We start from the raw sequence: 26,054 nt of genomic DNA, 5'->3' as shown, positions 1-26,054 counted from the left end.
TGCCAAGTGTCACGTCTGGAGGAAACCAGGCACTGATCATCACCTGGCCAATACCATCCCTACGGTGAAGCATGGTCGGTGGCAGCATCATGCTGTGTGGAAGTACTGAGAGATCGTTGATAAAAACCTGCTCCAGAGCACTCAGGATCTCAGACTGAGGCGAAGGTTCACCTTCCAACAGGACAACAACCCTAAGCAGACAGCCAAAACAACGCAGGAGTGGCTTCAGGACAAGTCTCTGAATATCCTTGAGTGGCCCAGCCAGAGACCGGACTTGAACTCGATCAAACATCTCTGGACAGACCTGAAAATAGCTGAGCAGCAACGCTTCCCATCCAACCTGACAGAGCTCGACAGAATCTGCAGAGAAGAATGGGAGTAACTCCCCAAATACAGGTGTGCCAAGCTTGTAGCATCATAGCCAAGAAGACTCGAGGCTGTAATTGCTGCCAACAAAGTACTGAGTAAAGGGTGTGAATACTTATGTACAGTGGGGCAAAAAAGTATTTAGTCCGCCACCAATTGTGCAAGTTCGCCGCAAGTTGTTATTATAAAATCGCACTATGACATCAGATGACATACTACACGAGGAAAGCTCCTTGTTTGTGTAACTGATGGGTGATAATTTGTCATGGAATTGTGTATTTCTTTTCTCCTGGTGTTGGTATGGCCAGTGTGTGCACCCTACAGTTGACACCTAAGTGTCATTCTGAGAATTCCACCAAATAGCTCCAATGTCCGCAGACTTTACTTGGCTACCCCATGGATGTTTTAAAAGATGGCTGACTTGACACTTTAAAATGGGAATAGAATACACATTTCCTATATCCACTGACCGAGCGCCTTCTCTTTAATGAAGTCACTTGCTTGTTAAATTACTCTATTTCCTCTACGACCATAACTGAATCTACTTCTGCGGTGGGCTTATTGGCCTATGACCCTCTGTGTAACCCTTGGAAAAGTTTATTTTGGGGTCAAAGAAGTTAAGGATCATGTCAAATAAATTAGACAGATTACATTATGGACATTGGAAAACGTGCATGGACAATAGAAAACGTGCATGGACAATAGGTAATTCGATAATAATAGATTTATTTTACAATCATGAACCGATTACTCACAAATTATCATTGGCTACATTTCTTAATAGCCTACAATTCTTATCTTAATCGAAAGAAATCGTAATATATTTTCGTGCTCTTTACTAAACAGTTTACGCTTATGTAATATTACAAATCAGAGCATTTATTTTAGCGGGAAGCTATTGGACAAGCTACAGGACACTCTTGTGTGTGTTTTGTTGTTTAAACCTCTCTCACCACAATCTGAGAGCGCAGCTGCTGTTGCGCAGCGTAGCAGAGAGCGCTCTCTGGAGTGGTGTCGAGCCTCGTGCTGCCTGCTGCGCATTGCCACTGACCGAGCGCCTTCTCTAGTTGCCTTGCTGCTGCTGGTAGCGGAATGTTGTCGCTCTCTTACAACGTTGGTTTCCATATGACAGTGCGACACTTCCCTTCCCTGGCCTGAGAGGACACCGTGTCATTACCATGAGTTGTTTGGATGTTATGTACCCAGCCTATGGACATTACGCACCGTACGCTCCAGCCGCCCCCGCGTTCATCAACAGCTTCCAGGTAAGGAGGCGCTGTCAAATGTTTTCGAATGAACTAATTAAACGCGCGAGAGAAACTTTGTTTTCCGAGAATAAGTTTATTTGCATAAAAATATAACCTATTTGATTGTTTTACCTACACAAAATGTATCTATGGGCAGATTATCAACGAGCTCTGTAAGAAACCAAATGTCTCCAAAAAATGTTTCCAAAACCTGCACTTCTCTGTTTCTAAATTTTCCATGATCAATGCTATGGATCTCACATTTTTTTTGTCTAATGTTGGTAGTTTATCAGACGCATAAGCAGTGGATGTATGTTGTCGGTATTTGTATGACAGGGGGCTTACCAATTGGCACATACTGATTTCGTTTGAATAGTTGTGGAGAAAACAGTGTCATGACCACAAGACTATTAGTCAATGCACACACACACACACACACACACACACACACACACACACACACACACACACACGTCTTATGTCACAATAGACTTGGTCTTCCAGATCTCTCCCTTCTAACAACTGTCCATTGACCCCCCTTCAGGCACCCATTGGTCTGAGGAGCCCCTCTCCTCGCCGCAGAGACTTCATGATGGAGAGCGCGGAGATGACAAGGTGTCCAGAGGGGGTATCGGCGGGCACCAGCACGGGCCCTGGCTCTTCCTCCTCCGCCTCTTCCTCATCCTCATATCCCCGTGCCGCTCGACCAGAGGAGTGCCATAAGGAGAAACAGGAAGTGCCCGAGGCTGAGTACCTGACGTCTCGTTGTGTCCTCTTCACGTACTACCAAGGGGACATCAGCAGTGTGGTAGACGAACACTTCTCCAGGGCACTCAGCTCCTACATGGAGGGAGAGGGCAAGAGGAGGGCATCGGACCTGGGCACAGGTAGTGTGTGTGTGTGTGTGTGTGTTTGTGTGTGTAGATATAAAATGACAAAACAAAACGGCAAAGAAATGGACAGAAGGGTGCTTGTTTAGTAGTGCCTGTTGTCCTCTGCCCTAATGGGGTCAGAGGTTAGGAAGGCTTGAGGGTCAAGGGTCAGGGATATTATTAGACAAGTGTGACATGCTTCATGCTCTCAGTTAAGTGTGTTTTTGGGCAGTTAAGTGTAGTTTGATGATTTTTCAGAAGAATATTAATGGTAAGATCAACAAAGTTCAGGATTTAGGCCAAGAAATTACCCAATGGTAGGCAGTATGTCATAAATGAAACTGATATTATAGAGAGAACCAGGTAAAGAGATTGTTTTACACAAAAGAGACTGACATTACTCAGATGAATGGGTTATTAACAATCAGTGGATGTTTTCTTGACAATCACCAACAGATGCAGACAGCGTCAACCAATGTCTTCACATTAATTGTATTCTACAGCTTTTTTTTTTTTTTACAAATGGTTTCAACTTTCTCTCGATCAATGGTACCACTATTACATTCGCCAAAGTAGTCACCCAAACTCGAGTTGTGCTCTGCCTGTCCTCCCGATTTCCATGTAGGACTTAGGTCCTCCCTCTCCCTCTCTCGTTGGACGTCTTCCTGCCTGACAACAGATACTATGTTTATACGCGGCCGTAAGCGTTGAACCCCGCGGGCCGGCATATCGCCTTCAAATGGCTCCGGGCGGCCCCACAATGGCCGTTGCTGATTTATCACACAACTGCTTTGATTGGGGCTGCTGCGTGCACTGCCGCACGACGGTGTCTTTTTTCAGAGTAATTCTAAATATAAAAAGTAACGTCTAAAAGCCTAAAACTGTCCCACTGACATTCTGCTTCGGGCGAACGGAGTGGTGCAGAAAAAACAACAGGTGGGGGGTGTGTTGGGGGGTTCGTGTACAGGTCCAGAGGAGGGGGTAAGTAAGGGGGCTGGGGGGAGACAGGACACAGGGCCAGGGTTCTCTTCCTCTCTGTGTCAGTGAGTGTCTGTATCTCTCTCTGCTTCAAGTTTTAATGTCCCATGCACAAACAAGTACAGTGAAATGCCTTTCTTGCCAGCTCTGAACCCAACAACACAGTCATCAATATCAATGTGGTACTAAAAATAACAAGGTAGAAGAAAAACGCACAACAAATACAAATAAGAAATAAGAACATGAGAAGTAAGTAAGCTACTGTATATACAGGGTCTGTTCCAATACCAATTTACAGGGATACTGGAGTGATATAGGTTGATATGTATAGGGGTAAGATGACTGGGCATCAGGATATACAGTATATGATGATTGTATGTGAATGTGTGTGCGTGTGTGTAGAGTCAGTATAAATATGTGTGCATGTTATGTGTGTGTGAGCAAATTAAGTGAGTGTGTGTGTGTGTTGGAGCATCAGTGTGTGTGTGTTGGAGCGTCAGTGTGTGTGAGTGTGTAGAGTCAGTATAAAAATACAAGGTCAACTCAGTCCATGTCGCCATTTTGTTAGCAGTCTTGGTGTCAGACTCGGTCTGTCTATTTGTTTCTCTCTCTCTCTCTCTCTCTCTCTCTCTCTCTCTCTTTAAGATTCTCTTGTATTTATTTCTGTGGCCTGCAGGAGACTACTGTTGGTAGGACTATGTGCTGTATGTACATATGTGTAAAAACCATGTGACCTAATGTTGTTTTCATGACTTGCATGCATCTCTCATGGGCTATTCCATATGTGTCTGTAAATCAGGCCATACAGTAAACACAACTGTCCGTGACATATGCCCCCCCTCTCTCAGATACCCCTTCACCCAGTAGTCGCCGAAGCTTCCCCCCCTCCTTCTGGGACAGCAACTACTCCTCCCCCCAAAGTCGATCCCACTGCGAACCCGGAATGCCCACCTATTCCATGGACCCCTACGCTTCCGGACTCCGCCCGGGCATTCCGCACCCTCACGCCCATCCTCACAGTCACCCCCACTCGCACCTCCACCCATCAGAGGGGTGGGGCTACACCCCGAGCCAGGCCTACGGGCCCTCCAGGCCCCTCCACGAACTCTACACTCCTGGTGGCCTGGAGCCCCACCACCCCTACAGCCCCTTGCTTATGCCCACCGTGCGGCCCCACCACCTGGGCTCCCTCCCCGTGCACCACCCCTATGACGTCACCAAGCTGGACCCCACCGCACCCTGGCCGGGCCTGCTGCCCCCCGGAGAGATGGCCCTCAACATGGACGCAGGTATGGAGTCGCTTCTCTACTTCAGCGGAGCCTACCGCAACCACAACAAGCACAACCACAACAACAGCCACCTGCAGCTTTTCAATAGCAGTCCTCTCTGCTGCAGCCACAGCCACCTGCGTGTCCACAGTCCCATAAATGTGCAATATCGGTTAACACCATGAACCTCAAACGCTCGACAGGCTTTTGTCCACTGACATTAACATTGGAGAGCTGCTTTTTGAGCCCCACAGAAAGTATTTTAATACAGATGAATGTGTACCCGCAATCCCAATGAAATGGACTTTTCAATATCATCTGTCAACACAGCGTAGTCATTTCAGTTGTCATTGTGATGTAAGCTGATCAATCATGTAATACTATTAAATGTCAGTTTCTCACCAGACGACCTGTCACCTGACCGTATAACGATGGCTGCCGAGCACACCAAACATTTATTTGGTGTGGCAGCCATCAGGGAATCCACCAGTATGCATTATTGACCAAAAAAAACAACATACTTTTACCAGTTCTCTATCAGTGTGTTTTGCCCTCTGTGCTGGGATGGTTTAGTGCCAATAATAAACTGTTGTAGTTTTGTCCACCTCACTCTCTAACCAGAGCCCAATTTGGCGATTAACATCCACCCACACCTTAGTCTTCAGTCTCGGTACACTACACCTCTACATTAACCTGGTCCTACAAGCCACCTCAGCAGTTTATTTCTTTCAGCTACATTTGTCACTTTTAGGTCACATTTGTGAGCTGTCCTACTGTATGTTTCTTTGCTGCTGTTGTATGGCATAAACAGAAAATTAGTGTCAGAGAAAACACATCATCAATAGCCTTTAAAAAAAAATTGAAGCTGTTTGGATTAAAGAGCAGGAGCAGCCATGACAACCATTGTGCCTCGTTCTCATTGTTTTCCTCCATTGTATCTTCTTTCTTTTTTTTCTACATCCCCAGGCCTCCAGCATCACAAGAAAGGGAAGGACCTGTACTGGTTTTAACAACCCTCCTCCTTTGCCATCGACCAGCCATTACCGGATCCAATTAGGACGTCTGGACCTGTACCATTGAAGCGCCCCCTCCTCACTGTTCCCTCATCCCCCTTTATCACTCACCCACCACCCCCCTCGTCCCCCCTCATTTGCCCTCGCCTCCCCCCAGGCCCACAGTGCCAGCGCAGCCGAGAGGCTCCAGGTCGGCATGTGTGTACCGTGGAGATAAAGACTCAGAGGCTGGGCTTATGGAGAGCAGAGCAGAGAGAGAAGATGTACAGCCTTGGAGACCACTGTTCTGTGTTCTGTGATGACTGGCCTATCCCTCTCCTCTCCTATCCCTGCTCAGGGCTCATCTGTGTGGTGTAGCAGCATAGAGACCATTGGAGGCCACTAGCAATGTGCTAACAACAGTGTCCTGGTTTGGATAGAGAGACAGAGAGGGACAGGCTCATAAGAAACTTCCTTTGGACACAGGGGGAAGTGCAAACAAAGACGGATGAGATGACATGGTATTTATCACATGCTTCGTAAACAACAGGTGTAGACTAACATTGAAATGCTTATACCGGTCGCCCAATCTTTCACGACACCCCTCCCTACTGCAGGTTCTCTTCTCTGTGTTGACACTGCACTCGTCATCTATATTATCTGGGCAGTTATCTGCATTTCGTCAAATGGACATGAGATGATTGGACTGGCTGTGAATGGTTTTGGATTGTGACTGTAATCATAATGTTTATTTTCTTTATTTTTTTTCTATTTATTTGTGTTTTAATATGCATTTCTGAAATGAAATCTTCATTTGGCCAGTGCTCTGGAAATACTCTGGTTGTGGTTTATTAAAAGCTGGTTGAGAAGTTCTTGAAGAATGATTGAGAGAGGCTATAAAAGGTGTTTGACAGTATTTGTTGATCTATGAACTAACCTTTTAGTTTGAGGAAAGGAAACACTACAATGTATGTCAAGGATCAGCATAGTTAATAATAAGCATTTTTATAAGCTGTTGATCAAGTATTGATCAGACACCACATTTGCTTTTAATCATTTGAATGTGTTCCATTGATGTTCCTTTCATCATACATGTGACTTGTAGCCGTTTTAAAAATGTGGACCTTAGAAGTGTTATTCAGGGCGTGCATTCTCTTGCTTGTGTCAAGAAATAACATTATTGTCAATAAATATTTTTATGGTAAATTCAAGACTGTCTTTCAATATCTGTACAGAATTATTTGAGTGATTTTTAAAAAGTATATGGATCCGTCAGCATAACCCAGTGGCAAACTGGTTACAATGATGTCATCATGAAGTCTTTTGTGACGTCAGGGTCAGGTTATAAACTGGTTACAATGATGTCATCATGAAGTCTTTTGTGACGTCAGGGTCAGGTTATAAACGGGTTACAATGATGTCATCATGAAGTCTTTTGTGACGTCAGGGTCAGGTTATAAACTGGTTTTAAAATTTAAAAAAATGGTTCTCTGACCAAATGACACATCTTTCCAATGACTTGTTTATGTTGTCATGAAAACCCCCCCACCTTTGCCTGGTTGTAATCTGGTCATATGATGTCTTTTCAAACAGGGAATTATGTAATTGTTACATTACATGTCACATTTTGCCTGCTGGGGAAAGCTAGTGGAAGCCTGAAGATATGTTACACTTGAAATGACCGTGATTGAGTTATCAATGTAAACAACATAGTTTTGTGGGGCGTAAATTTAAACAGAATTAAATTCCAAAAATGTAAGTTATTTTTCAAATAATCCAAACACCTCCGAAGACATTATGTTCTACTTCCATTTGACACTTTGACACCTATGAAGTGGAAACAAGCTTTGAATTCCAATTATGTGTAATCCGAGATGACTCCAACACTCCCAGTTATGCACAAGTGTTGCTGCACTATTGATCCAGATGATAATCAAATTGTGTCAGTATGCCAAGCATCGTACATGTTCATTTAGATGGACATTATGTTTGAGCCACTCGGGAGCAGCCAAGTATGTCACTGGCTGAGTCCCAAATTGCATCCTATTACCTATGCAGTGCACTACCTTTGTCCAGAGCGCTATGGGCCCCAGTCAAAAGTAGTGAAAAGGGTGCCATTTGGGACACAAGCATGGCCCCGAGGCTTGGAAAAACACGTAAAGTAATCAAGTTGGAATGACTTTTTGAGGAACTGTATTTTGTTGCTAAAAGCACCCTCTGCCAGACAACTTAAAGCCATGCATATACACAATTACAAAAGGTATATTATCAGGTATACCGTTTTGTAAGCGGTATAAGCATAGGGTATATTATATCCCATTTAAGCCACAAAGATCATATTCAAATACTTAGAATGAATTAATTAGAGTTCTAAGATGTAATTCTACGATGTAAGCATAGAAATGTTTATATATCAAATCTGCCACTACAACTGTAATGACCTAAAGAACATGTAACAGCATATTGTTCAGCTACACCAGTTAGACTATCCTTAGTGTCCCCCAAAGAGATGCACACTGAGATGTACACCTGCCCCTTCCATGACATAGACTGAATGGAGGTATTTATGGAGATAGTTTAGTGCCTAAAATAAGGGGATAAATACATGTAAATAAAGAAATACAAATAGTTTCTTGATCTGTCTTATATCTCCCAGATATAGGACAGACACTTCAGAACCAACTTCCTTCAGATAATGTTTTAATTGTTCCATGTAGGGAATCTGCTATTCAATACGTTTCTATTGGTTAATGCCAGTATTGCCAAATTCAATGTTTCATCCATTAAGTTTTTTAATATATTTTTTGACAGGGTTCTTAAAATACTAAATCAAACAGTTAAATCATCTTTGGAATGACCATCTTAAAACAATTCCAAAATGTTTGCTTTAGAACCCTTCTCCCTCCTCCGGCTTAGACAGGGCTTAGATTCTAGAGAGTTAAAGAATGATTTTTAAGTCTTGAGACAATTGATGCATGGATTGGGTATGTGTGCCAGAGGGAGAATGGGCTAAACAAAACATTGAAATACCAGGCACACTGGTTTGTGTCAAGAACTGCAACGCTGCTGGGTTTTAACCATACCTACATGTACAGTGGGGCAAAAAAGTATTTAGTCAGCCACCAATTGTGCAAGTTCTCCCACTTAAAAAGATGAGAGAGGCCTGTAATTTTCATCATAGGTACACTTCAACTATGACAGACAAAATTAAATTTAAAAAATCCAGAAAATCACATTGTAGGATTTTTAATGAATTTATTTGCAAATTATGGTGGAAAATAGGTTTTTGGTCACCTACAAACAAGCAAGATCTCTGGCTCTCACAGACCTGTAACTTCTTCTTTAAGAGCCTCCCTTGTCCTCCACTCGTTACATGTATTAATGGCACCTGTTTGAACTTGTTATCAGTATAAAAGACACCTGTCCACAACCTCAAACAGTCACACTCCAAACTCCACTATGGCCAAGACCAAAGAGCTGTCAAAGGACACCAGAAACAAAATTGTAGACCTGCACCAGGCTGGGAAGACTGAATGTGCAATAGGTAAGCAGCTTGGTTTGAAGAAATCAACTGTGGGAGCAATTATTAGGAAATGGAAGACATACAAGACCACTGATAATCTCCCTCAATCTGGGGCTCCACGCAAGATCTCACCCCATGTGGTCAAAATGATCACAAGAACCATGAGCAAAAATCACAGAACCACACGGGGGGACCTAGTGAATGACCTGCAGAGAGCTGGGACTAAAGCAACAAAGCCTACCATCAGTAACACACTACGCCGCCAGGGACTCAAATCCTGCAGTGCCAGACGTGTCCCCCTGCTTAAGCCAGTACATGTCCAGGCCCGTCTGAAGTTTGCTAGAGAGCATTTGGATGATCCAGAAGAAGATTGGGAGAATGTCATATGGTCAGATGAAACCAAAATATAACTCTTTGAATTCTGAGTTGCATCCAAAGAACACCATACCTACTGTTAAGCATGGGGGTGGAAACACCATGCTTTGGGGCTGTTTTTCTGCAAAGGGACCAGGACAACTGATCTATGTAAAGGAAAGAATGAATGGGGCCATGTATCGTGAGATTTTGAGTGAAAACCTCCTTCCATCAGCAAGGGCATTGAAGATGAAACGTGGCTGGGTCTTTCAGCATGACAATGATCCCAAACACACCACCCGGGCAACGAAGGAGTGGCTTCGTGAGAAGCATTTCAAGGTCCTGGAGTCGCCTAGCCAGTCTCCAGATCTCAACCCCATAGAAAATCTTTGGAGGGAGTTGAAAGTCCGTGTTGCCCAGCAACAGCCCCAAAACATCACTGCTCTAGAGGAGATCTGCATGGAGGAATGGGCCAAAATACCAGCAACAGTGTGTGAAAACCTTGTGAAGACTTACAGAAAACGTTTGACCTCTGTCATTGCCAACAAAGGGTATATAACAAAGTATTGAGATAAACTTTTGTTATTGACCAAATACTTATTTTCCACCATAATTTGCAAATATATAAATAAAAAATCCTACAATGTGATTTTCTGGATTTTTTTCTCATTTTGTCTGTCATAGTTGAAGTGTACCTATGATGAAAATTACAGGCCTCTTTCATCTTTTTAAGTGGGAGAACTTGCACAATTGGTGGCTGACTAAATACTTTTTTGCCCCACTGTACATACTACCTCAATAAGCATGACTAACCGGTTCCTGTATATAGCCTTGCTACACTTATTTTCAAATGTCTTTTTACTGTTGTTTTATTTCTTTACTTACCTACACACACACACACACCTTTTTTTGCACTATTGGTTAGAGCCTGTAAGTAAGCATTTCACTGTAATACAACACCTGTTGTATTTGGCGCACGTGACAAATAAACTTTGATTTGATTTGATTTTTCACTCTAAACAGTTTCACATGTGTATCAAGAATGGGCCACCAACCATAAGACATCCAGTCAACTTGATACAATTGTGGGAAGTATTGGCGTGAACATGGGCCAGCATGCCTCGAAGAATTGAGGGTGTTCCTAATGTTTGGTATACTCAGTGTATGTTCTCATTTTAATTGGTCATTGCATGGGAATTATATTACATTAGCCTGGTAGTGAACTTCTCACTTCACTTCCCTTGTAGTTTTTCCAAAAACAATTGTTTTGCATGTGTTGAGGCAGAGGTGTCAATGCAAACCACTACCTTGCAGTAAGTGTGGACAGTGTTGCCTTCTGGTGGAGAGTTCTCATTACCACTCCAGATAAACAAAATGCCATCTGCCAGTGTGAGTAAAGTATACTGAACAAAATATATATAAATGCAACATGCAACAATTTCAAAGATTTTACTGAGTTACAGTTCACATAAGAAAATCAGTCAATTGAAATACATTCATTAGGCCTTAATCTATGGATTTCACATGACAGGGAATATAGATATGCATCTGTTGGTCACAGATACCTAAAAAAAACAAGTAGGGGAGTGGATCAGAAAACCAGTCAGTATCTGGTGTGACCATTTATTTGCCTCATGCAGCGCAACAATTTCCTTCGCATAAAGTTGATAAGGCTGTTAATTGTGGCATGTTGTCCTACTCCTCTTCAAAGGCTGTGTGAAGTTTCTGGATATTAGCGGGAACTGGAACATGCTGTCATACACATCGATCCAGAGCAATCCAAACATGCTCAATGGGTGACATGTATGTTGAGCATTCAGGCCATGGAAGAACTGGGACATTTTCAGCTTCCAGGTATTGTGCACAGATCCTTGCAACATGGGGCCATGCATTATCATGCTGAAACATGTGATGGCAGAGGATGAATTTTTTATATATATATATATATATTTTTTTTTTTAACCTTTATCTACAGCCTAGGAACAGTGGGTTAACTGCCTTTTTCAGGGGCAGAACAACATGTTTTTTTCCTGTCAGCTCGGGGATTCGATCTTGCAACCTTTCATTTACAAGTCCAACGCTCTAACCACAAGGCTACCTGCCGCCAAATGGCATGACAATGGGCCTCAGGATCTCGTCACGGTATTTCTGTGCATTCAAATTGCCATAGATAAAATGCAATTGTGTTTGTTGTCCGTAGCTTATACCTGCCCATACCATAACCCCACCGCCAGCATGGGGCACTCAGCAAACTAATCTCCCACATGACGCCATACATGTGGTATGGGGTTGTGAGGTCAGTTAGACATAAGTCATTTCAGAGAATTTGCCATTATGTGTGCTGGCCTTATGATAGACTAGCATTATGATAGAGAAATTAGCATTCAATTCTCTGGCAACAGCTCTGGTGGACATTCCTGCAGTCAGCATGCCAATTGTATACTTGAGACATCTGTGGCATTGTGGTGTGTTGGCATTGTGTGACAAAACTCCCCAATTTAGTGTGTCCTTTTATAGTCCCCAGCACAAGGTGCACCTGTGTTATTATCATGCTGTTTAATTAGCTTATTGATATACAATGCCTGTGAGGTGGATGGATTATCTTGGTAAAGGAGAAATGCTCACTAAGAGGGATGTAAACACATACAATATGTGCACAACATTTTAAAGAAACAAGCTTGGTGTGCGTATGTAACATTTACGGAATCTTTTATTTCAAAGGATCAACACTTCACATGTTGTGGTTGTTTTTTGTTCAGTGTACTTGTACATAACAATAGGTCATGTACTTTTATGTCAATACAGGAACTGGTTCTCTGCAGCTCAGTTGGTAGAGAATGGCCCGGTCCAGGCCTATATGCTGCCCTAAGCGAGACAAGAAAAATTGTTGCTTGCAACACCAGGAAAGTTGGTTCAATCCCTGGACCACCAATTCGTAAAATATTTATGCACCCATGAGTGTAAATCGCTTTGAATAAAAGCTTTTGCTAAATGGCATATATTATATTAAATAAATGGAGAGCAATTTGAGTTTAGAATGGCCACCACGTATATTCCTTTATCAACATACACTACCGTTCAAAAGTTTGGGGCCACTTAGACATTTACTTGTTTTTGAAAGAAAATCACATTTTTTTTGTCGATTAAATAACATCAAATTGATCAGAAATACAGTGTAGACATTGTTAATTTTGTAAATGACTATTGTAGTTGGAAACTGTTTTTCTGGAATATCTACGTAGGCGTACAGAGGCTCATTATCAGCAATCATCAGTCCTGTGTTCCAATGGCACGTTGTGTTAGCTAATCCAAGTTTATAATTTTAAAAGGCTAATCGATCATTAGAAAACCATTTTGCAATTATGTTAGCACAGCTGAAAACTGTTGTCCTGCTTAAAGAAGCAATACAACTGGCCTTCTTTAGATTAGTTGAGTATCTGGAGCATCAGTATTTGTAGGTTTAATTACAGGCTCAAAATGGCCAGAAACAAAGAACTTTCTTCTGAAACTCGTCAGTCTATTCTTGTTCTGAGAAATGAAGGCTATTCCATGTGAGAAACTGCCAAGAAACTGAAGATCATGTACGAGGCTGTGTGCTACTCCCTTCACAGAACAGAGCAAACAGTCTCTAACCAGAATAGAAATAGGAGTGGGAGGCCCCGGTGCACAACTGAGCAAGAGGACAAGTACATTAAAGTGTCTAGTTTGAGAAACAGACGCCTTACAAGTCCTCAACTGGCAGCTTCATTAAATGGTACCCGCAAAACACCAGTCTCAACGTCAACAGTGAAGAGGCGACTCCGGGATGCTGGCCTTGTAGGCAGAGTTGCAAAGAAAAAGCCATATCTCAGACTGGCCAATAAAAATAGGCCAGAATCCCAGAGCCGCCACTTCAACTGTTGACGTTGAGACTGGTATTTTCTGATCAACTTGATGTTATTTAAAATGGACAAAAAATGTGCTTTTCTTTCAAAAAACAACATTTCTAAGTGACCCCAAACTTTTGAACGCCAGTGTATACTTACTGAACAAAAATATAAACGTAACATGCAACAATTTGTAAGATTTTGCTGAGTTACAGTTCATATAAGGAAATCAATCAATTAAAATGAATTCATTAGGCCCTAATCTGTGGATTTCATATGACTGGGCAAGGGCGCAGTCATGGTTGGGCCTGGGCGGGCATAGGCCCACCCACCCACTTGGGAGCAAGGCCGACCCACTGGGAAGAACAGGCCCAGCCGATCAGAATGAGTTTTCCCCACAAAAGGGCTTCATTGCAGACAGAAATACCCCCCACAGGTGAAGCTCGACTTCCTTAACATTAGAGATCGCGCACCAGCTGATTTTAACAAAGAGACTGATTAAATGCAATCAGTTACGCCCCAACCCTAAGTCTAAAGTACTGTGATATAATGTGACTGACATGCTTTGGGCCAGCAAATGCACATCAATTCGTTGCTGTTCAAGAAATGTCACCTGGATGCAATTCAAGATAAATAACCTGGTATTCTATGACAAGAAGGAAAGTTGGCCACTAACATTCTAGAAATGTTGAAATTAATTTAACCAATAAAGTAAAATCAGCTGACTTCCTGTGAAGGAAAATTACTTTGCCATAAAATCACATTGAACACTATTATATAACCAATATCACAACTTAATAATAATAAAATATTATCAAACCGGTCTCAATTAAAAAGCAGAATGGGAAGTAAATTATAAATAATCGTGATGAAGGTGAAAGTAAGGGAGCGGTCAAAATGTACACAATTGTTACCTGGAGGAAAATGGGGGAGGGTAATGCTTTTTCAATTTCTGCCAGGGGGAGAGTTTAGTATATATATTTTTGTTGTCTAGGGGAGGGTCATGTAATTTGTAACTGATTAAATGTCATTTTACTCAGGGTTTGAGAATTAGTTGGCTATTATATATCAATATGTATCCAATGATGCATCTTCATCCCTGATTCTCTGCTGGGCCCTCAAAATCAAGTGTGCCTAGTGTGGTCTCAATCAAGCTATCTATTCATAGGTTGCACCTCTGTCACTCGGTCGCGTCGTGTAATTGTTATGAACGCTCTCAAGCCGCCCTCTACCGGCGGCGCTATAGTGGTGCCCTAAAGTGGTGAAAAACCCAGTCATCCCGGACAAAGGCTAACTTCTGTTTCGTCTAAATTACACTATAGTGCCTGGAAATACGATGACATTGCGAAAGTAGTCAAATATTTAGTAGGAAACAACTCTGCCAGCATTATCAGGTCGTCAAATTTACTTGAGATAAATGGCAATGTTGTCATTAGCTAGCCAAGTTAGTCAAAAATAGCTAGCAATGCTAACGTCAGCTTGCTAAAATCCAGTGGCCTCTCCTCAATCTTAGCTATTGGCCATATACCAACATAAATAAACAAAATGTGCCTTATTGCCATCATTAACTGATTGCCAATGCAATTAGAGCAGTAAAAATAAATATTTTGTCATACCCGTGTTATAGAGACTGATATTCCATGGCTGTCAGCCAATCAGTATTCAGGGCTCGAAACACCCAGTTTATACTATAGGCTATAGGTCACGGCTATACGAAGAGCATGCTCGGAGAAGCACAGGGCAAAATTATATTTCTTAGAAAATGTACTTCCTTCCCGAGCTTTTGCCATGCTGGGATGGTGCATGTAAACTATGCTACACTGCAATAGATAGAAGAGAGCCGTTACATGTAGCCTATCTCCTCATCTGACGAAGAGGTAGAACAAGGATCAGACCAAAATGCAGCGTGATGATGATTCATGATATATTTTAATGAAGGAAAACCTATACATACAGAAACTACAAAACCCGAAACAACCTATCTGGTGAAATACAAAACACTAAGACAGGAACAATCACCCACAAAATACACAGTAAAACCCAGGCTACCTAAATATGGTTCCCAATCAGAGACAACGAGAATCACCTGACTCTGATTGAGAACCGCCTCAGGCAGCCAAGCCTATGCTAGACACACCCCTAATCAGCCACAATCCCAATGCCTACAAAAACCCCAATACGACAACACAATAAACCCATGTCACACCCTGGCCTGAACAAATAATTAAAGAAAACACAAAATACTAAGACCAAGGCATGACACTACACCAATCATGAGCCTTGGCCTGCCCTACTCTTGCTGATGTAAACCCCTTTGTGGTGCCTAACAAACGGCCGTGCTTGTACGGTGGCACAGGAGGTGAGTCAAAGGCTTCTTCCAAACTAGGCCTACTGATGCCCTGTTCAGTTTGAGAGGGAGAGCATGAAGATGAGGACCTGAGGTAAGCTACTGCTGTAATTGATTTGAATGAAAACAGTATGTTTCTTTGTCCATAATGGAGCTATTTATCAGAGTTTTTGACCTCACAATAAGCCATGTTAGAGTATTATTATTACTACATTACTATGAAGAGGCAGCTGCGGAGATGGACAGTGTATGGGTGCTAAAACAGTGTTCATTTTAATTTGTCTTTAGGCTACTAACAACAAGAGGGCTTTGTGTTGGAGACTTTCTTCCTATTCAAGAAATAAAATTTAGGTCTACTTGTTTGACAGACTAAATTAAAGTCTACTATCCATAGATTTTGTCAGCCAATCCCTTCAGTGACTATGCACTCCTTAAATATCTCAGTGTCCATGAAGGGCTTGGTGTGTTAAGTTAAAACCAGGGCTCGAATTGAGGGTATATGTGAGGGTATTGTAGCTTTTGTTAAAAAATGGCTAAAAGCATAGGCCTACCCCTTGTTAGTTTAAGATTGAGAAAGAAATTGAATGGACCTGATTATAATAGTTTAAAATAAATTCTCCATTGGTAAAGGGTGTCAATTTATCTCAAACACTGAGCGGAAGCATTCATATATAAAATATCACCATAAGCATTCATTTATAATTTTACCTTTATTTAACTAGGCAGGTCAGTTAAGAGAGAAATGCCTCGTTGTAAGCTCAGGGATTTGATCTTACAACCTTTCGGTTACAAGTCCAACGCTCTAACCACTAGGCTACCTGCCCCCCATAAATACAGCTGATACTAGCCTCCTTCTGGCTTAAAAAAAACAGCCTTATTCCTAAAATGAATTCCCAAATTCAGCTTTCTTTTTTTTGTAAGTTGTTGAATATGCAATTTAAAATCCCAAGATGTTTATGAGGTTACAGCTGTAGCCTGCCATTAAAGAAAACAATTGTGAAGCATTTGTGACACGCTACAGGCTGGCAGAGGTGATCAGCAACAACACATCAACAACAGCACTTCTACAACATCCCTATACATTTTGCATTTAGGCTGTATAAAATAAATAATAATGAAAGAAAAAAATGACATATTAGGCTATAGTCATTCTACAGTGCCTTTGAATTCACTTATTAAGGGAATCATGCGGTGAGCATTACATGCATAGTTTGTTAACTTAGTCTAGCAGATACTGTTATATTCCCATGCCCAAATCACAGTCAACACAAATTAATTCTTGTAACAACAATATCATGGAATAAAATAGTTTCCCAAATATATATTTTTTTACAAGTGCATATAGGCCTACCTGATGATCAACGGCTGCTGTGTTCAAAAATGAATAACTGTTTGTTTTTTTCCAAATTCATTTATGATTAGATACTTCAGTTGTGGTCTAAGGCACAGCATCTCAATGCAAGAGTTGTCACTGCAGTCCCTGGTTTGAATCCAGGCTACATCACATTTGGCCGTGATTGGGAGTCCCATAGGGCAGCACAAAATTGACCCAGCGTTGTCCAGGATTGGCTGGGGTAGGCTGTCGTTGTAAATAAGAATTTGTTCTTATTGACTTACCTAGTCAAATATTAAAATCCAAACGTCTCCTGTGCTGCAGCATGCACTCATTTGTTGTCATGCTCTGTTTTGAAAGGCTGATCATGTCTCATCAACACCATCATCTGCATTCGCATACCGCCTGAACAGATCCACAGATGACACAATTTCAATTGCACTCCACACTGTCCTACCTGGAAAAAAGGAACACCTATATGAGAATGCTGTTCATTGACTACAGCTCAGCGTTTAACACCATAGTGCCCTCTAAGCTCATCGCTAAGCTAACAACCCTGGGACTGAACACCTCCCTCCGCAAGTGGATCCTGGACTTCCTGACGTGTCGCCCCCCAGGCGGTGACAGTAGGCAACAACTCATCTGCCACGCTGACCATGAACACAGATGCCCCTCAGGGGTGTGTGCTTAGTTTCCTCCTATATTCCCTGTTCACCCACGTCTGCGTGGGTTTGCACGACTCCAACACCATCATCAAGTTGGCTGATGACACTACGGTGGTAGGACTGATCAACGACGACAATGAAGTAGCCTATAGGGAGGAGATCAGTGACCTGGCAGGACGACAACCTCTCCCTCAACGTCAGCAAGACAAAGGAGCTGATTGTAGACTACAGGAAATAGAGGGACGAGCACGCCCTATCCATATCGATAAGGCTGTAGTGGAGCAGGTCTAGAGCTTCAAGTTCCTTAGTGTCCACATCAGGAACTAACATGGTTCACACACACCCACACAGTTGTAAAGAGGGCACAACAATACCTCTTCCCCCTCAGGAGGCTGAAAAGTTTTGGCATGGGCCCTCAGATCCTCAAAAAGTTCTACAGTTGCACTATTGAGAGCTGCTTAACTGGCTTCATCACCTCTTGGTACGGCAACTGCACAGTACCCGACTACATGGCGCTGGGGCCGTGCTCCCTGCCATCCATGACTTCTATACCAGGCGGTGTCAGAGGCACACTCATACACACATACACTCACAAGTTGCTGCTACTGCTCCACATACGCTGCTACAGCTCAGTCTATTATCTATCCGTTGTCTGGTCACTTTACCCCTGCTTATATGTACATAGCTACCTCAATTACCTCGTACCCCTGCAGACTTGTCACCTGACTTCAGCTGTAAATGCAGCATAGGTTGATATCTTTATGCACCAACACCCACACAACTCACATAGCACAGGTGTTCAGTGGTTTAGTAGCAGACTGCTGTGAACGTGTTTGTGTGCTTGCCTGCTTGCCTTGTGCGTGCATGCGTGAGTGTGTGCAGTGGTGTAAAATATTTAAGTACTACTTCTATATTTCTGACATCTTTTACTTCACTACGTTCCTATAGAAAATAATGTACTTTTTACTCCATACATTTTTCCTGACACCCAAAAGTACTTGTTACATTTTTTATCTTTAGCAGGACAGGAAAAGGTCCAATTCACACACTTATCAAGAGAACACGTGGTCATCCCTACTGCCTCTGATCTGGCGGACTCACTAAACACAAATGCATTGTGTTAATAAAAGGAATTTGCAATTATTTAAACTTTTACTTTGGATACTTAAGTATAATTCAGCATTTACTTTTGATACTTAAGTATATTTAAAAATAAATTCTTTAGACGTTAAGTGAGGTGGTATTTTACTGGGTGACTTTCACTTTTACTTGAGTCATTTTCTATTAAGGTATCTTTACTTTTTCCTAAGTTTGACAACTGGGTACTTTTTTCACCACTGTTAGTGTGTGTGTGTGTGTGTGGCGGCTTTACTGTAAGACTGTGGTGGCCCGTCTGTCTCTCACCATCTCATTCAGAAAGTCACTATGTGGCTTAGGTGACAGTACACCTCCCCCACAAGCTCTGGGCTCATTTTGATAACTACAGTATACATTATTTGAAAATAAATATCAGCAAAACACAGTAAAACACACATACATATACAGTGCATTCGGAAAGTATTCAGACCCCTTGACTTTTTCCACATTTTGTTACGTTACAGCCTTATCTTAAAATGGATTCAATAGTTTTTTCCACTCATCAATCGACACACAATACCCCATAATGACAAAGCAAGAACATGTTTTACTTTTTTTTGCAAATTGATAAAAAATATTTTAAAAAACCTGAAAAAAATCACTTTTACATAAGTAGTCAGACCCTTTACTCAGTACTTTGTTGAAGCAACTTTGGCAGCAATTACAACATTGCGTCTTCTTGGGTATGGCGGTACAATCTTGGCACACCAGTATTTGGGGAGTTTCTCCCATTCTTCTCTACAGATCCTCTCAAGATCTGTTAGGTTCGCGATGGGGAACGTCACTGCACAGCAATTTTCAGGTCTCTCCAGAGATGTTAGATCGGGTTCAAGTCCGGTCCCTGGCTGGGCCACTCAAGAACATTCAGAGACTTGTTCCGAAGCCACTCCTGCGTGGTCTTGGCTGTGTGCTTAGGGTCATTGTCCTTTTGGAATGTCAACTGTCACTCCAGTCTGAGGTCCTGAGTACTCTGGAGCAGGATTTCATCAAAGATCTCTCTGTACTTTGTTACGGTCATCTTTCCCTCGACCCTGACTTGTCTCCCAGTCCCTGCCACTGAAAAGAAAAATATCCCCACGGAATGATGTTGGCTTCACCGTAGGGATGTTTCCTCCAGACATGGTGTTTGGCATTCAGGCCAAAAAGTTCAATCTTGGTTTCATCAGACCAGATAATGGTCTGAGTGTCTTTAGGTGCCTTTTGGAAAACTCCAAGAGGGCTGTCATGTGCCTTTTACTGAGGAGAGGCTTCCGTCTGGCCACTACCATAAAAGCCTGATTGTTTGAGTGCTGCAGAGATGGTTGTCTTTCTGGAAGGTTCTCCCATCTCCACAGAGGAACTCTAGAGCTCTTTCAGAGTCAACATCCCGATTGCTCAGTTTGGCTCAGCAGCAAGCTCAAGGAAGAGTCTTGGTGGTTCAAAACTTCTTCCATTTAAGAATGATGGCGGCCACAGTGTTCTTAGGGACCTTCAATGCTGCAGAAATGTTTTGGTACCCTTCCCCAGATCGGTGCCTGGACACAATCCTTTCTCTGAGCTCTACAGACAATTAATTTGACCTAATGGCTTGGTTTTTGCTCTGACAAGCACTGTCAGCTGTGGGGACCTTATATACTGTATACAGGTGTGTTCCTTTCCAAATCATGTCCAATCAATTGAATTTACCATAGGTGGACTCCAATCAAGTTGTAGAAACATCTCACGGATGATCAATGCAAACAGGATGCACCTGAACTCAATTTCAAGTCTCATAGCAAAGGGTTTGAATGCTTAAGTAAATACGTTTTTTATTTGTTATAAATATGCACAAATTTCTCAACCTGTTTTCGCTTTGTCATTACGGGTTAATGCGGGTAGATTGATGAAGAAAAACATTTATTGTATACATTTTAGAATTAGGCTGCGACATACAATAACAAAATGTGGAAAAAGTCCAGGGGTCTGAATACTTTCCGAATGCACTGTACCTTACCTTCCTACCAAAATAGATCAGACTGGAAATAAATAAATAAATGTTTTAATGAGTACGTACATTGCCATTCTGATCACAGTGTTTGGCTTACGTTTCATTTACATTTTTACTATATTTTGTCTGGGGCTTTTGTTTTGACAGGTAAGTCTTGTGACTTGCAAGCACACCCACGTCCACTCCCCTCATGACAACCATTGACCTAAAATGGCCATGCAGAAATTCACCATTGGAGAAGTTATGTCAAAAATAGTGACATTTAATCATTGTAGATATGTCACTAATGCTGACATATTAGGTTTCACTGAAGCTGACATATTAGATATGTCACTTTTGGTAACATATTACTTATGTCACTAACATAATTTATTAGTAAACCGTATAAGGGCAAATAAACCATTCCATTTGAGGGGCTAAATTTGAAACTCCTCGATTGGTGAGCAAAAGAAACTAACACCACCACCTGCTGGAGAAGGCAGATTTTTGGCCAGGTTGGGTCTCTCGTTCGCCTCTTCCTCTCTGGCTATATGGACACTGTCATGGAAATTTAGTACTGAGAGTGACGTGGTCATTTCTTCAAACAATCATCTTTATTTAATATTGATTAATTATTGCAATAAGGAGGCTGGTCGACCCCCACCCTTGAGTGGTGGACCGAGTAACCTAACCTTTTCACAAATGCAAATTACTACAGTGCTTTGCAAAAGTATTCATCACCTTGGCATTTTTCCTATTTTGTTGCATTACAACCTGTAACTTAAATGGATTTTTATTTTTATCTCATACAATTGACATACACAAAATACTCCAAAAAATCATTTTCAAAAACAGAAAAGTGGTGCGTGCATATGTATTCACCCTCTTTGCTATGAACAGATACTCCATATATGTATTCACCCCCTTTGCCCATGGACAGATACTCCAATCTCCGCTGTGGAGCTTTGCAGCTCCTTCAGGGTTATCTTTGGTCTCTTTGTTGCCTCTCTGATTAATGCCCTTCTTGCCTTGTCTATGAGTTTTGGTGGGCGGCCCTCTCTTGCCAGGTTTGTTTTGGTGCCATATTCTTTACATTTTTTAATAATGGATTTAATGGTGCTCTGTGGGATGTTCAAAGTTTCAGATATTTTTTTTATAACCTAACCCTGATCTGTCCTTATCCACAACTTTGTCCCTGACCTGTTTGGAGAGCTCCTTGGTCTTCATGGTGCCGCTTGCTTGGTGGCGTCCCATGCTTAGTGGTGTTGCAGACTCTGGGGCCTTTCAGAACAGGTGTATATGTACTGAGATCATGTGACAGATCATGTGACACGTAGATTGCACACAGGTGGACTTTATTTAACTAATTATGTGACTTCTGAAGGTAATTGGTTGCACCAGATCTTATTTAGGGGCTTCATAGCAAAGGGGGTGAATACATTTGCACGCACCACTTTTCTGTTATAAATTTATTTTCTGAAACAAGTAATTTTTTCATTTCACTTCACCAATTTGGACTATTTTGTGTATGTCCATTATATGAAATCGAAATAAAAGTCTATTTAAATTACAGGTTGTAATGCAACAAGATAGGAAAAATGCCAAGGTGATGAATACTTTTGCAAGGCACTGTATGTCTTGTCCATTTGCCAACCAGTATACCAGCAATATGAGAGACGTTTTTGGAACAGATCTCTCTCCATGCTCACTCCACATGTACTTCTTTGGCACTCCCGAGAGAAAAGGCAGTTGATGACTTCAACTGGAACCTGTACACCGGTTGCTGGCTCAGACTCAGGTCTCTCGATAGAAGTGGTGCAGGACAGGGCCGTAGTGAACGCCATTTCTTCAGCCGGTTAGAGGGGTTTTTGAGATCGACACCCTGTTTGGTCGAATTCCCTTCTATGCATCTAGATACCATCTCCACCATAACTTTGAAAAAGGACAGATCAGAACAGTAATTCAGTTCCGTGCATCTCTGATTCAGGAAATCCAGAAAAGCATTCAAGAAATCCAAACGAATGATCTACTGTATGACAAATGATTACTACTACCAATATTCTTAATGCAAATCTCTGAAGCACATGTCAAAGAAAAAAAATGACATCACACTCTGAAACACATTTTCAAATCCGCTTATCACACTGTCAACCTCATCGCAGAGTCATAGGATCAGGAAATTATCCAGATCATCCAGCAGACCCAATCTGGTGAGATTTATCTTAACAAAACAGAACAAACAATGCAACAATACACTCTTTAATACATCACTCAATACATCAATCCAAAAACCTAGAAAAAACAGGTGATTCACCCATTTGGACATAATTCACTAATGTGTAAAAACAACACCACTGGTTAAAATTGGTATACATTTTTAAATAACTAATCAAATTAGAATCACTACCCAGAAAAGAATTGTACCCATAACTTGATTCAAGAAATAGAAAAATAGACCTGTCTATAGTCTATAGAGATGGCATCATGAAAAAAAAAATAGATGGCATCATGAAGAGGGAAAATTATGTGGATATATTGAAGCAACATCTCAAGACATCAGTCAGGAAGTTAAAGCTTGGTCGCAAATGGGTCTTCCAAATGGACAATGACCCCAAGCGTACTTCCAAAGTTGTGGTATAATGGCTTAAGGACAACAAAGTCAAGGTATTGGAGTGGCATTCACAAAGCTCTGACCTCAATCCTATAGAAAATGTGTGGGCAGAACTGATAAAGTGTGTGCGAGCAAGGAGGCCTACAAACCTGACTCAGTTACACCAGCTCTGTCAGGAGGAATGGGCCAAAATTCACCCAAGTTAAACAATTTAAAAGGCAATGCTACCAAATACTAATTGAGTATATGTAAACTTCTGACCCACTGGGAATGTGATGAAAGAAATAAAAGCTGAAATAAATCATTCTCTCTACTATTATTCTGACATTTCACATTCTTAAAATTAATTGGTGATCCTAACTGAACTAAGACAGGGAATTTTTACTCTGATTAAATGTCAGGAATTGTGAAAAACGGAGTTTAAATATATTTACTTCCGACTTCAACTGTACATACTCTATTGGACTTCCATCAGTCCTGGAAGCAAGAATCCTACTCAAGACGAATCAGATAATAGCGTGTTTCATTAAGTGGAAATCGACACAGTCTAAAATAAACAATCCCAGGGCCCCTTTCCGGTAATCTTATGAATTTACCTGTTGTATTAATTTAGTAAAAATTGGTAGAATGCTCGCGTGCTTCTATTTGTGTCTTTATGACTTTGGACCAACAGAATGATAGATTCCCCCAAAACCAAAGGAAATACATTTAGTCTTTCTGAAATAATTGTTTCCATTGATTATAAATAACAATTAGGTCTATCGAACAATTCAAACCTTTAATTAAGTTAATTGCAGAATTTGCTTTGATTAATTATGATTCATCATATTATCCAAATCCCCCCCCAAAAAATGTAAAGGGAAAATCCACTCAAACAATATTCTGGTATTTCTTCCATTAGTCCACTGTTGATACAGTGCTAAAAGGATTTGCATGTCAGCAATCAAGTTTTTGAAATATTGGACTTTCAAGAATCAAAGTGTCACCAGCCACATCATCAATGTTTGTCTATGGAGATTGCATGGTTGTGTGCTCAATTTTACACACCTGTCAGGAATGGGTGTGGCTGAAATAGCCAAATCCACTAATAAACAAACATTGGCAGTAGAATGGCCTTACTGTAGAGCTCAGTGACTTTCAATGTGGCACCGTCATAGGATATCACCTTTTCAACAAGTCAGTTCATCAAATTTCTGTCCTGCTAGAGCTGCCCTGGTCAACTGTAATGCTGTTAATGTGAAGTAGAAAGACCTAGGAGCAACAACTGCTCAGCTGCAAAGTGATAGGCCACACAAGCTCACAGAACGGGACCACCGAGTGATGAAGCGCGAAAACATCTTATTTTCTCAGTTGCAACACACACTACCAAGTTCCAAACTGCCTCTGGAAGCAACGTCAGCACAAAAACAGTTCTTCGGGAGCTTCATGAAATCGTTTTCCATGGCCGTGCAGCCACACACAAGCCTAAGTTCACCATGCGAAATGACAATTGTCTGCTGGAGTGGTGTAAAGCTCACTTCTATTGGACTAGAGCAGTGAAAACGTATTCTCAGAAGTAATGATTCACGCTTCACCATCACCCATCTGGCAGTCCGACGGACGAAAATGGGTTTGACGGATGTCAGGAGAACCCTACCTGTCTGAATGCATAGTGCTAACTGTAAAGTTTGGTGGATGAGGAATAATGGTTCGGGTTAGGCCCCTTACTTCCAGTGAAGGGAAATCTTAACGCTACAGCACACACTTACACTAGCGTTCAAAAGTTCGGGGTCACTTAGAAATGTCCTTGTTTTTGAAAGAAAAGCTCATTTTTGGTCCATTAAAATAACATAAATACATTGTTAATGTGGTAAATGACTATTGTAGCTGTAAACGGTTGATTTTTAATGGAATATCTACATAGGTGTACAGAGGCTCATTATCAGCAAACATCACTCTTGTGTTCCAATGGCACGTTGTGTTAGCTAATCCAAGTTTATAATTTTAAAAGGCTAATTGACCATTAGAAAACCCTTTTGCAATTATGTTAGCACAGCTGACAACCATTGTTCTGATTTAGAGAAGCAATAAAACTGAACTTTAGAATAGTTGAGTATCTGGAGCATCAGCATTGTGGGTTTGATTACAGGCTCAAAATACCAGAAATAAAGAACTTTCTTCTGAAACTCATCAGTCTTTTCTTGTTCTGAGAAATTAAGGTTATTCCATGCGAGAAATTTCCAAGAAACTGAAGATCTCATACAATGCTGTGTACTACTCCCTTCACAGAACAGCGCACACTGGCCCTAACCAGAATCGAAAGAGTGGGAGGCCCCGGTGCACAACTGAGCAAGAGGACAAGTGTCTAGTTTGAGAAACAGACGCCTCACGAGTCCTCAACTGGCAGCCTCATTAAATAGTACCTGCAAAACACCAGATGCTAGCCTTCTTGGCAGAGTTCTTCTGTCCAGTGTCTGTGTTCTTTTGCCCATCTTAATCTTTAATTTTAATTGGCCAGCCTGAGATATGGCTTTTTCTTTGCAACTCTGCCTAGAAGGCCAGCATCCCGGA

The 26,054-nt window shown here is 41.6% G+C and overlaps 2 protein-coding genes across 2 annotated transcripts in view; both read left to right on the top strand.

Annotated features, from left to right (window-relative positions):
* The first annotated feature begins 1,327 nt into the window (after positions 1 to 1,327).
* vgll2b (vestigial-like family member 2b) lies at positions 1,328 to 6,934 on the top strand. Its single transcript, XM_024429732.2, has 4 exons — positions 1,328 to 1,631; positions 2,158 to 2,500; positions 4,312 to 4,752; positions 5,698 to 6,934. The coding sequence occupies exons 1-4, from the start codon at positions 1,545 to 1,547 to the stop codon at positions 5,739 to 5,741; spliced, it is 915 nt and encodes a 304-aa protein (XP_024285500.1). The 5' UTR covers positions 1,328 to 1,544; the 3' UTR covers positions 5,742 to 6,934.
* Positions 6,935 to 17,802: 10,868 nt separating this feature from the next.
* LOC112255725 (procathepsin L-like) overlaps positions 17,803 to 26,054 on the top strand; it is a 28,192-nt gene continuing 19,940 nt past the window's right edge. Inside the window, 1 exon segment of the mRNA XM_042326288.1 lies at positions 17,803 to 17,952. Within this exon segment, the coding sequence (XP_042182222.1) occupies positions 17,803 to 17,952 (150 nt within the window).

This window comes from Oncorhynchus tshawytscha, linkage group LG08 (genome assembly GCF_018296145.1).
Source record: "Oncorhynchus tshawytscha isolate Ot180627B linkage group LG08, Otsh_v2.0, whole genome shotgun sequence".
NCBI lineage: Eukaryota > Metazoa > Chordata > Actinopteri > Salmoniformes > Salmonidae > Oncorhynchus > Oncorhynchus tshawytscha.
Note: the sequence above shows the minus strand (reverse complement) of the source record. Positions and strands in the feature narration are given on the sequence as shown.

What these genes read in the sequence shown, in the direction of transcription:
- vgll2b (XM_024429732.2), top strand. Translation starts at nt 1,545, where the DNA reads ATGAGTTGTTTGGATGTTATGTACCCAGCCTATGGACATTACGCACCG. An exon ending in CGTTCATCAACAGCTTCCAG is followed by an intron (nt 1,632 to 2,157) that starts GTAAGGAGGCGC and finishes ACCCCCCTTCAG; the next exon opens with GCACCCATTGGTCTGAGGAG. An exon ending in GGCATCGGACCTGGGCACAG is followed by an intron (nt 2,501 to 4,311) that starts GTAGTGTGTGTG and finishes CCCCTCTCTCAG; the next exon opens with ATACCCCTTCACCCAGTAGT.